Source organism: Protomyctophum parallelum, assembly GCF_964188405.1.
Source record: "Protomyctophum parallelum genome assembly, chromosome: 7".
In the NCBI taxonomy this organism is placed as follows: domain Eukaryota; kingdom Metazoa; phylum Chordata; class Actinopteri; order Myctophiformes; family Myctophidae; genus Protomyctophum; species Protomyctophum parallelum.
Window position 1 is genome coordinate 21,090,520 of NC_139705.1, and position 12,874 is coordinate 21,103,393.

Sequence of the window (12,874 nt, forward strand, 5' to 3'; positions counted from 1 at the left end):
AACATTTGTTTGTTAAAATGTCGGATCTTTATCCCATGGGTTTCATTCAGTTTGAATACATTTTCATATCGAGATGAATTAAAGTATATTTTTCAAAGCTAAAAGCATTGTGCCGAGTGCTTTTCGTGTGCACATTTATACACCACTGTAGCGATAATGTGTAGTAAGTGAATACCATAGGTGAATACCCACCCTACTTATGAGATATGCCCCGGCCCAAAATAATAGACATGATTAGTTTTGTTTTTTAGCAAAGGGAGTGCCCAGGGTAACGCACGCAGACAGCGGCGGTCATTCTCGCGAGAAATAAACTGCCCTACTACTCGCGTTAGTGCAAGATGGAGAAGTGAAATTAACACGCACCGAGGTAAGCAGACAGATGTATTCCACACTATAGTTTTGGTCTATACTCTCCTAAGGCTGTACATTCATTCTCTTAGCTAATTGCTGTTTTGAGTTTCTATCTAAAATGGTGTTTAATGTCCTACAAAGCGATCGTCTTTTGAGGGGTAAAGTCCGGACCTTTCTGCTGTGTAAACCGCCATTTTTAATTTAGCCACGATTCCGCCGATAGAGCATTGTGTGCTGCTGGCCGCTTGCTTGCTAGCTAACATACATACACACGCCACACACTCGGGTTCAATATGTGTTGGTATGTGCACGTTATGTCTGTGTGCTACTGTTGGGTAAATGTAAACGTTTACGACGGTGAGAAAATGCCAGTGTCAGATTGCGGATTTGACATTTTGTATGTAAGTAAGTAGCTAGCGGTTAACGCCAGTTTGGAGCAGACGGGAGGCAGCTCGCCAATGTCCGTGTGCTATAACTTCACGCCAGCTAACGTTGTTCAGTTTCTAACTTTGCCAACGTTACGTGTACTCAAGTTAGGGTTACCTTTCAATGATGATACTGTTGTGGTGCCGGTGAGGTTAGCATTAGCAAACGTTAACCGGAGTAAAGTGATTGATGGAAGCTTGCTAATTAGTGTAGCCAAACTACGTCAGACAAGCGATGAAGCTGGCCTGACATCCCTGCATTCTGTATGATGCTGACTGAGGATGTCAACATGTATGTGTCTTGCCTTCTTCATCTTGGATAAGTGTGTTGTCTATAACGTTACACGGTGAACAATAATTGTTGTCCTACTAAAATAAATGTTTAAAATAACGTTACAATCCTGGGGCACGTTTTGGACCGAAAAAGACGTACTGCGTCTCTAAACAACCATCTTGTTCAACTGCAGTTGGCTGTTCTGCCACAAAGTTTGAACTTGACATGCAATCCAGCAGTACTTAACTATCAGCAAGTTTTGAATAATGACAGGGGTGTGCGATATATCCAGTCTATTTGAAACCTTATACAATTGTGAAAGAATTTCATTTTCTAGGCATGCATGCATGCCCCCAAATCAATCTGCATTGTAACAATGGCTGGCATAATTGCTTACATGCCAACCCACTACTAAGCTGAAGGAAGGGGTCAGGACTAACTCAAAGCACGGGCCAATGTGGAAGCACTAATGGAATTTGAAATGTTGATTGTTTAATTTCAAATCAACCTGACTGATTTGACAGCAGAACTCTTTCTGGGTTTCAAATGTGTATATATATAAAAATTTGACACCACGCGATCAACCATAACAACTTTGAATCCTTGTTTCCCTTGAAGCTGATTTTGGTTTTCACTATTGAGTTGTATAAAACACTACTATATTAAGTGAAGCTATTCCTTTCATAATGTGCCCTGGCTGTGACCAATCACAGTAGTTTGCATAGTGTTCATCTCTTTCATATTTACTGATTCACGTGACTTCAACATGAACATGCACGAGCATAGCTGACTGAGCACGCTACCAGTGTGGGAGAGACAAATGGCCTTATCAAACTTTGAGATGGTTAGGCTATTACTATTTTCAGTCCACCACACATCCGGTACGAACAGAAGACGGTTAAAGCCATTCTCTGTGCCTGAACATGTAATTGCAAAATATATATATATAATATATATATATATTGTACACTGTTAAATCCAGCTGAGTGCCACAGGATCAGCAGCTCAACTCTTTTGGTTTAGTTTGTTTGGATAAGGACCAGTAAAAGGAAAAAGTCAGACACTTTCTGGCCGCTAGCCAGAGGACAATACCGCACTTATTGTAGAAGAAGGGGAAAATCAGAAAGAAGGAAGTGGTTAATGTATATTGATTATACGATGCAAATGATCACAATTCAATTCCTGCTCTGGTCTGTCAGTGTCCTTGAGAAAACACTGAACCTTCATTCAGATCAGTCATTGCAAGTTTATGTGGATAAGATCCTCAGCTAATGAGTAAAACTTGTGACACTTGTGTTAGTTGTTGTGAAAGACTTTATTTTTTTTAAGTGCTTGCTATTGTAAATAGTTTCATAATAGCCATGATCACGGACAATATTTACCTTTTTAACATTTCATGTATTTAAACTTTTCTGTCTACCCCTGGTATACAGTAGGGGGAACTTCAAAGATTATCCTCATGGTCTTAATCTTTTTTTGTTTCCCCTTTCTTTCAGAGAGTTTAAAGAGACTACGAAACTAGCCGAGGAGGAGAATGATGGAGCTAATGAACCAAAGCAGATTGTGGTATGTACAATGTACTGCTAAAAATGGTTACATAGTGAAGGCCTGTTCTGCCAAGATGCTGTGAACTATTTAGGCTGAGGCACATTGATACAGTAGTACGCTACTAGCCATCAGAACAGAATAAGATTGCCGCTCTGTAGATTCGTCTATAGGCCAAGTGCATAACACATTCACAGCTCGATGCACGATGGATGGGTGGTGGATAAAATCTAACTGTGAATCTATTCATTTGCACGAAATGGCTTCCCTTACCATTTTACCATTTTCAATGGTAAATGTAAATTTACAGTATATAGCACCTTTATCCAAGGCGTTTTACATAGATTGTGCATCACACACACACACACATTCATACACAGATGGCAGAGGAAACCATGCAAGGAGGCACCAACCTGCACATCGGGAGTAATTAGGGGTTAAGAGTCTTGATCAAGGACACTTCTACATCTACACTAACTCTGGAGGAGCCTGGGATCTCGCAGTTCCCATCCAGCCACTCTACCGGGCCACCAGCCACTCTCTACCCCATCGAACCACTGCCGCCCATTTTTATTGTCTGAGGAACATCTGTGCAGCAGTGTGCGCTGGATGTTTCTAACCGAAGTTCAAATTAAAAAAAAATACACATGTTTAGCAATAACTAATGAGACACAGAGGTTGTCCTGGATTGAAAGATATAACGTCCTATACAGGTCTAAATGGGTTAATATGGTCTTCCTGTGCCACAGTACGAAGTGTGAAAACATTAACATTCACTGCACTGAGATTGACTCTAGGACATAAAGCCAGGATGCCATCATCTTTATGTTCCCGGATCATTGTAATGAACAATTATTATTACTTATAAAACTATATGTACCGGTATCAACATATAGTTTAGGATGCAGAGGATTTAAATTACGTTTGTGTCTGTATTGAAGAACAGGTCTTACTATAAATCCACCCTGCTTGTTCAGCTAGACGAGAGCAAACAAGTTCAAATGCAAATGGTACGTTCAGCTGCTGTCTCCATTACATTGTTCTTCAGTTCCATGATTCATTTATCATTCAGTATTCATGCTTTGTGGTTCTAATAAGGGTTGAAGACCTGGCTACAGCTGTTGGCAAAGTTTATGATATGAACACTTGTTCATTCAGTGATTCAGTGGATATTCAACTAAATTATTAGGCTTATTTATTTTATTATTATTTATTCTTTTCTCTAGCAGATGTGGTAATTTCTTTCACTAGAGATTATAGAGAAACTGGTTTATGGCTGGAATTACTTGTGCCAAACCCAGAAAAAATTACTATGTGCTCAAAAGTAAAAATGTTTCTCGTGCTCTACTGGTCAGTAGGAGATTAAAAATAAATTGTCCCTTCAATTGACGTGATATTTCAGAAGCTTTATCCACACGCACTACATGGTCATGGTTAGATGGGACCTGACATTTGTTAAAGCTGCTCGCATTCTCTCATTGAACACCCTCCTCAGATCATTATCCTAACCATAACGATCACCAAACCCATGGCTAACCTTAAAGGAGGTTAACGTGAATGTTATCATTGTTGTATTTTGACACTTCCCAATGTGTTCTTTGATACAGATACCTTTATGTATTTTATGAGTGCGATTTTCCAGCTTGACTGCTTGAGCTCTAGTTTTTGTTTATACAGCACATCCTCCGTCCTCCTCAATATAGATGATAGATCCAAGTTAACCCCTTTTTCTTTTTTAAGATTTATTCTGGGGCTTTTCATGCTTTTATTGATGGAACACTAGGTTGACAGGAAACGGGGAGAGAGACGGGGAGTGACGCACAGCAAAGGCCGTCGGGATCGGGACTCGAACCCACGACGTGCTGTCAGGCTACACAACCTAAGTGCCTGGTGGTCCGGGCCATGTTAACCCAGTTAACTACAGTGTAACCCCAGTCTCCATGGTGGAAAGGAACTTAACATGTGCGCCAACTACAGTGCATTTTATTACGTATTGTTTTAATGGCATCAAAGCCATGCTTAGTGTAACCATAACAGTGCCTAACCTACAATTAGTAAAATTACCTTAACTAAAATGTATTAATAATTCAACCAACCATACTAACAGTGCCTAACCCTGACTAAAATGTATTAAGTCACACCTAATTAACCCATGCCTCAAACGCAACAATACTAATATTGCCTAACCTACATGTATAACTAAAATGTATTCATTAAATCGCACCAAACCCATGTTGGAATTTTCCATGAAAGCTATTCATATATTTGATCATTTGATGCCTCATTCATACAGATCAGTACCTGTATTAAGTTCAGTAAGAAATTATTTCTTACTGAACTTAATAAAGATTGTGTCCCTGACTCCCTGTATCTTTTTGTAATATTTGCGTTTGGATGTACACAAACAACAATTTGTAAAATATTTTCAGGCTAATTAATCACACATTAATCACACATCGTACCCGGTGTAACAGTGCCTAACCCCAACTAAGAATCTACTAAAGCATTTCTCTAGACGTGCCTATAGTATCTAGCCATGACCAGCTATTACTCTGGTTAACCTAGTGTTTCTCCTGCTTTCCTTCCTTCTTTCCTTCCTCTAATGCTAAAGCGTTATAATTAAAATAAATAAATAATTTAAGCGTTATAACACCATATAGTAATAGTTGCACTGGTCTGGTGCATTTACATATAGTTGCACTGGTCTGGTACATTTTGTTACTGCACCATCCCACTTATTGGTTTATGAATATCCATGGATTTATGTTGAACGCAACTGATTATAAAAAATACAAATACCGGTGTGTGTGTGTGTGTGTGTGTATATATATATATATACACGTGCGCACGCATGCACGCAAGCACGCGCACTTACGTATAAAAATTTAGCGACATTCTAAACACAATAGTGCTTTAGTGCCTAGTAGGCTAACAAAGTATTCATTGTGTGTTTTGTTTTGGGTTCTTTTGAGTGGGGGGCCTTATTGTGTTTGAAAATCTCCCTTATTTTCAAAATTTGACACTGGCAGGTATGGCTTTGCGGCATAGAAGCGGGGGTATGTTTGGGACTACCACATCATCTCAGGGGCTCCTGTTGCGTTGGCAAAAAAAAAAAGTTTGCAGGAAGGTCCTGCCATTTACCATCACCATTCTGGCTTTTTTGCAGAAATATATACTTTACCATCAAATGTTGCCATACAAATTCACAATGCCTCACAAGAACATTTGTAAGCAGTCTCATTCCTGTACGAAAAAACTATAAAAATATCTGTCGGGGAAAGAAACTGTCCATACTGCTTCAACACATGAGGCTAAAGCATACATAAAACTTACATAAAAGCATATAAAACTAATATGTACACGACTTAAAGCAGAATAAACACCTGCTGCAAAAATGCATCATGATTCATGAACACCTGTAAACGATACGTAAATTGATTTCAGTTTTTTTTTAATGATTTACCACAGTATCATTCCTGTGGTCACTGGTCAGCTAGTAGCCACAAGCAACTTTGATGCCTTTAATGCTATCTAGTGTCTGAGTTGCAATACCAACCCTTGACAGCCCATTTTTCCAACAGAAAAGTCCTATCTGATTAAACGTCGTTAAACTCACAAATGTTGAAGCTGTACGAAAAGCTTTGGTAATCCCCTTTGTAGGCCTATGTCATGTTTTTGCTCCATAAAAGTCCACATTAAATTCTTTGCAGGTCATTATTAGCATTAAGAGTTTGGAAGCACTCTTTCAATAACTGAATGTCCTGCTGCCTCCTGCCGCATTATGTAGAATTTCACAGGACCGTTGAGTGATTTCCAATGAGCCCTTGGCCCCTTATACATTCAAACACTTAAGAAAACGAATCACCTGCACAGAACTTATTTATATTGACAGAAAGTAGGTCAAAATATGTCTATTGTCGTAGGTGGCAGTGGCTAAGGGGTAGAGTGACCTGATGGGAACCGCAAGGTTCCCAACTTCAAACCCGGGCTCCCCCAGAGTAAGTGTGTGTGCGTGCGTGCGGCCAACGAATATTCCATAATCGAATGTAAAAAATAACAATATCATTGAGTTCTGGCGAGACTGTGCCACGTAAACTAAACATTATACAAAAATTAGGCTATTAAGATAATTATGAATCATTAATTTGATCTCGCAAGACTCAAGAGTGCATTTCTCAGCACCAACCAACCAACCAACCAACCCATACAGGACCGGACCATATAGATAAAGAAAGAGTTTTACAGCATATTCTGCAATATTAATATACATTCAAAATCGTATACATTCGACATTCGAAATTTTTTCGAATACATCATTTTCGGCCAATTCTGTGCGCGTGTGTGTGTGTGTGTGTGTGTGTGTGTGTGTGTGTGCAGTCTCTGTAAAGCGCCTTGGATATAGGTGCTATATAAATTTACCATTTATTGTCTATGGTGGATTTTTATTAAACAAAGACTTGACAGATACAAAGAGCTTTCCGTACAGGTCCAATCTTGGTGAGTTTAAAGTTGTTTAATATAATCAGATAGGACTTTTCAGTTTCAATGAATGGGCTATCGATGAACTTGGATGCCAGATAGCATTATTATCTAAGTTACTTGCGGCTAGTCAGCTAGCAAGCCAGACTGTTGCCTCCACATTTTTTAAATTAGTCCGGCAGCTGGGGTTATGGGCTGGGAAATAAAATATTGTCTATATGCATACATTCATGAATCCACTTGCTGACAGACTGTCACTATTGGGCAATTTTTTATAGGGTTTTCTTGCTACCATTAACATCCTATGGCAGGAAAAGATTTCAAACTTTCCTTTTGCTTTAAGTAGCATGTCAAACTAGGGTTTTCATGGTTCTGATTCTGAATCCATTCCAAGCATTAGTTTTGCACAAAATGCACTCCTTGGGCTAAAAACGGCCTTAGACGTCATGACAAATGTGATGAGGTCAGCACATTTGGGAAAGTGGCTATGGCTGCTTTTAGCCCAAGGAGTGGTTTTTGTGCAAAACTAATGCTTGGAATGGATTCAGAATAATGAATAACCCCCAGTTTGACATGTCACATGCCACTTAAAACAAAAGGAAAGTTTGACATTTTGCCTGCCATAGGATGTTAATGGTAGGGCCACAAGAAACTCCTATATATATATAGACAATATTTTAGGCCAATAAAAAAGACTATATACCAAATTTCCCACTTTAAACAAAAGAGGCCTGTCGGCTGCCGGACTAAATGCTTCCGTCATACAGTCTGGCGCATGGAAGCTCTGATCAGAGGATAAAGTGGATGTGACGCCTCCTGCCCACTTCCCTTTCGTCTTTGTAGTCGCACAAATATGTCCTAATATAAATCCAAATAATCGAAGCTTATATAGCGTGCTGCTTATCAGAAATGGAAATTGCAAAATGAATGTTAAAGATTTTTTTAAATATTTTTTGTTAGCTGAAATTACTAACGGATGAGAGCTTCCATTCTCTGCTTTTGGCATGTGTACTGTAGTTCCTAGTCTCCCGTAGCCAGACTACTATTCCACAATCTGAATGCTATAGTCTGGAACTACACCTCCCGGAATCTGAGACGAGAAGCTGTCATCTGTTGGTAATTTCCGTTCACAAAATGCATCTACATTTCTTTTTTATTTCCATTTCTGCTAAGCAGCAAGCTATTAGATGCTTGGATGATCTTTATTTATATTTTTATACATTTGTGTGACTATAAAGACAAAAAGGGATGTGGGAAGGAGGTGTCACATCTCGCTTGATCATTTTCAGTGCTTCGGTGCTCCAGACTGCATTTTAGAAAATTGTGGGAGGCAAGTTGGTAACAGTCTGGCTCGCAAGACTATGTAGTTCCGGTAGTAATATTTCCTTAACCTTAGGCCGCAATCAAATCTGAAATGGGTTTTCTTATTATTTTTGAATCTATCATTTCACTCATAAGCTAATAAGAGTCCAGTTAATTTATGTTGTGAGCTTTGGAACCACATTGACAAGTACAATAATTAAAGCATTACTTAAAGAAAGACATGTCAGTGACAGTGTTGAAGACACACTGCATTCCTTAGTTAATAGTGTTGTAATTGGCATAACTAAAATGGCTGCACACCTGATGGATATTAATGTTTATATATTATTATTGTGGGTAGGCAAATTAGTTATATACTTATGTAATGTAAACATTTGCTGACAACGTTAGTGTTACTGGCCATTAAATAATTGATTACAAATAAATTAATCTACAAAACAATTTAGCTGATATAAAATTAAATTCCAACGGTCACCCATTATGCTCTGTCTGTATATTGTGCACTGCGTTGAGAAACGTATGAGACGAGAAAGACACTGGCCCATGTCATAACGTTATTCACTCTGCACACTACCCAGTCATAGTGACTGTAGTGCCGACAGCCAGTACCCACTCACTACATGCTACGGATACACGCGCGCTTCCTCTCCGAAAAAAATGACCATAATCTAACAACCTGGCAGAGGAACACATCACTATCCCGAGCCGGTTTCTACTCGGCTGTTTGCCCCAAAAAGAAAACTGAAATACACCAACTCGCAGTGTCACGTTAGACCCGTCTGAGAATGATTCAGCGAGTTATTAACGTTATGCGTTTCTGCTATTGCTATTCAACTAGCAGCTAGCTTGCTATAGCTAGCCAGCCAGCAACGCGTGCCACGGTTGTCTAGCTGAAAGGCCGGGGGTAAGAATTATAACTTTTGCCAGAAATAATATGAATGCAAGTGTTTTGATGCACAACCAAAAACCTATTGTTGTTGTTGAGCTGTGCCGGGTGCACGCCACGGACGTACCCGCTGGCTTGTGGTGGTGATGCAGGGGGTGACAGTGCGGGCTTCTGATGCTTAGTTTATACTTCACCGCACGAGCGGTGTCTCGACAAAAATGACGCATTTTCAACGGAAAAAATTGTCGTCGACACCTTTTTCATTTGAAAATTGCGTCATTCGTTTTCACTGAGACGCGCTGGTTTGACGAAGTGTAGCTATACGTGTTAGCATCGACGGTGCGGCCTGCGCTGCTGCAGCCGCGAGCTAAACTAGTCCAGTGTTCCACGGGACAGCGAGTCAAAACTAGTGGCGGTCTACAAGTCTCAGTAGACTATACGGCAGGCTTTTTCTCAAGTCTGTTGCTAAACCTCTGCGGTTTGATGCCCAGTGCATATGTTATGTATCACGTGCTGTGGTGAATGGTAATGTTAGCTGGCTATCACAAGGTTTTTTTTTCTTTCGTCTGGATTTTATTTTGTTGCTTTGAAGTAGCTGTTTGCTACTGGACTGGTATAGCTCCTACAGACCAACTCCCCCAGCTATCGATCTGAAGGATCGGTTCGTTGTGAGGGTTTCGCTCGCTGTATGAGCCGGGCATGTTGCTGATCTAACTAGTAACCGAGGTGTTCGATTATTGAATCTTGTGGCAGCCTGAAGGCAGTCAGGTAATGTTTGTGTTGCTAACGATAGGGCTAAATTTAGCCAGCTTCAGCTATAACTTTAACCTGTCAGTGTCAAGTCACTGACGGGCCAACCACTGCCGTCAATTGGCTCGACGTTTGTTTCATGGGTCAACATACATGAGTGCCTTTTCTTGAGCATGTAAAACGTCAATTCACCGAGTTGGGCGTCAAACAAATTACAGTGACTTTGTATAGTAGTTGGCTAGCTACTAATTCGCCTGGCTTGCTAGCTAAGGTAAACGAAACGTTAGCATCACCTGCTAGCCAATTATAGTGGGTCTCAGTTTGCTGACTAGTAGCACTAATTTTCTAAACTCATTGTTTTTCACAGGATGACTGAAGTCTAGTCAATTCGTTGACTGCCTTGTACCAAAACTGAATCAATATTATTTTTCTAGAATATATTTTTTTGGCTGTTGCATTGTTTATTGTAATGCTAATAGGTTAATTTGACTGACCATGATTTTTATATAGCTTTAAGTAATAGTTGACTGTTTTTATTGCATTTTTGTACAATCTGAGGTCTTGGCTTCTGAAAATTTAAGGTGCGTTTTACCATAAACCAGCTTAATTAATACAATGTGTTTGTGTGTGCAGGTAACGTGAATGGAACATGCTGTTAAGTGGGTATTGCCAAATTACTTACTGTAAGTAAATAATAGTTATTCATGTCATAAAATGTTGTTACTTTTGTACCACTGTAATTTGATAATCACCACTATATTCAGTGTTGTGTCTTGGTACAGTTGAATGACATGCAATTTCTTGACAGAAGCAGCAAATAATAAGAAGCAACAATGAAAGTCGACAGAAGCAAATTAAAGAAAACCCCCACAGAAGCTGTGAGTGTACATGATGTTGGCTTAGACTCGGTTACTACTAATTATGGTCATTGTAATTTTCCTGTCTGTCCCTAACATTATCATGATCTGATCTGTGCAGCCTGCTGACTGCAGGACACTTATAGAGAAACTTAAGGCATGCAACGACGAACAACTGCTGCTTGAACTGCAGCACATCAAGACATGGAATATTGGCAAGGTAAGCCACAACAGAGATGCAAGGGGGAGGGATTCCTTTTCATGTAGAGTCAGTCTGCACCTGGACTTACTATCTCCCATCCCAAAAAAGTATCCAAACTTGAAGCACCTCTGTATTTTTTTGGAATTAAACCTAAGTGAAATGTTTGGCTTAGTTATTAAAAGGTGCTTGTGTCCTCATCAGTGTGAGTTGTACCACTGGGTGGACCTACTAGACCGCTTCGATGGCATTCTGTGCGACGCAGGACAGACTGTAGAGAATATGTCTTGGTTGCTGGTGTGTGACCGGCCAGACAATGGGCAACTCAAAGCCCTGCTGCTGGCTGTGCTCAACTTTACAGCACTGCTCATTGAGTACAGCTTCTCCAGGCACCTCTACAGTTCTATAGAGGTAGGTTGAAAATACATTTCTTTTTTTTTTTGTCAAGCATGTTGTGCCAACATGTTGCACTTGCACAACACGTTTTGCCCCCTAAGCATAACCTAAACTTGACACTCATTTTTCTCTTCTGTATCATGTACCATTCTCCTTGTTCCCCTCTGGATCATGTACCTGTCAGACTAGAACTAGAGTCAACAAACTCGCTCCTTTTTAGTATTTATTAACCACTTTCTCTGTCTCTTTCTCGTTTTTCCTCTCTTCACAGCACTTAACCACCCTGCTAGCGTCATGTGATATGCAGGTGGTCCTGTCTGTGCTGAACCTGCTTTATGTGTTCAGTAAGCGGTCAAACTACATCACCAGACTGGGTTCTGACAAGAGGACCCCTCTACTGGCCCGTCTGCAGCACCTGGCAGAGGTCTGAATAATGCCATAATTTCCCCCCATTGACATAATGACAGTTGTCCCTTTTTCAAGAATTGAGTGTCTTTGTTCTCTCCCGCAGAGTTGGGGTGGTAAAGAGAATGGCTTCGGTCTAGCAGAATGCTGCAGGGACCTGTCTATGACTGTAAGTGTTTGTCAAAGTTAAAACTCAATAACTCATTTGGACAAAAGTCAGAACGATTGTCCTTTCGTGGAATTTTTACTTTTCTCATTATGGCTTTCAAATAAGACTAAAAAATCACTTCAATAATCTATTCCTCTTACTGTGCTGACACCCCTTGAAATGCGAACAGAAGTATCCCCCCAGTGCCACCACACTGCACTTTGAGTTCTATGCTGAACCCGGTCCTGAGGTCAAAGTAGAGAGAAAGGTAATGGCAGGAAATGGGTTTATGATTTCCGAACATTGTACAATACATAATGGCAATGTGAAGGTCATTATTGTTAGTTTTGCCATTGTCAGTTTACTAATATGGCAAATAATTTGGGCTATCTTCTTTCTACAGCAGACCAGTAGTAATACACTACACTATATTCACATCGAGCAGCTTGACAAGGTAAAGCAAGATATTGAATTGTGTTGTTTATCAGCAAGTATTGTGTATAATGACCCCTTTTACATTGCCTGCTCACACCCCTGCTATTTTTATCCCTGCTCCATGTCTCCCAGATTTCTGAGAGTCCCTCTGAGATCATGGAGTCGTTGACGGTGATGTACAACATCCCTAAAGACAAGCAGACCCTGCTGTTCACACACATCCGCCTGGCCCACGGCTTCTCAAATCACAAGAAGAGGTTGCAGGCTGTGCAGGCCCGACTGCATGCCATCTCTATACTGGGTGAGTAGTGTGTACCAGTACCGTCCCTTTTTATTACTATGCAAACAGTTTATTATTATATACGGTTATTTACTTACAGTGAGTGCTCACTGCTGACATT

The 12,874-nt window shown here is 40.2% G+C and overlaps 1 protein-coding gene across 13 annotated transcripts in view; it reads left to right on the top strand.

The window, feature by feature from the left end:
• Positions 1-308: 308 nt before the first annotated feature.
• Positions 309-12,874, top strand: part of huwe1 (HECT, UBA and WWE domain containing E3 ubiquitin protein ligase 1) — a 57,357-nt gene continuing 44,791 nt past the window's right edge. For 10 of the 13 annotated variants that reach the window (XM_083769634.1, XM_083769625.1, XM_083769629.1 and 7 more), the window contains exons 1-11: positions 309-367; positions 2,547-2,616; positions 10,667-10,716; positions 10,842-10,911; positions 11,012-11,110; positions 11,294-11,500; positions 11,757-11,909; positions 11,997-12,059; positions 12,229-12,306; positions 12,442-12,492; positions 12,606-12,774. In XM_083769634.1, coding sequence (XP_083625760.1) covers positions 10,867-10,911; positions 11,012-11,110; positions 11,294-11,500; positions 11,757-11,909; positions 11,997-12,059; positions 12,229-12,306; positions 12,442-12,492; positions 12,606-12,774 — 865 coding nt within the window. In that variant the 5' untranslated portion in view covers positions 309-367; positions 2,547-2,616; positions 10,667-10,716; positions 10,842-10,866. Of the gene's footprint in view, positions 368-2,546; positions 2,617-9,005; positions 9,302-10,666; positions 10,717-10,841; positions 10,912-11,011; positions 11,111-11,293; positions 11,501-11,756; positions 11,910-11,996; positions 12,060-12,228; positions 12,307-12,441; positions 12,493-12,605; positions 12,775-12,874 lie in introns of those variants that run through there. The other 3 variants (XM_083769632.1, XM_083769631.1, XM_083769630.1) reach the window with 3 other exon arrangements.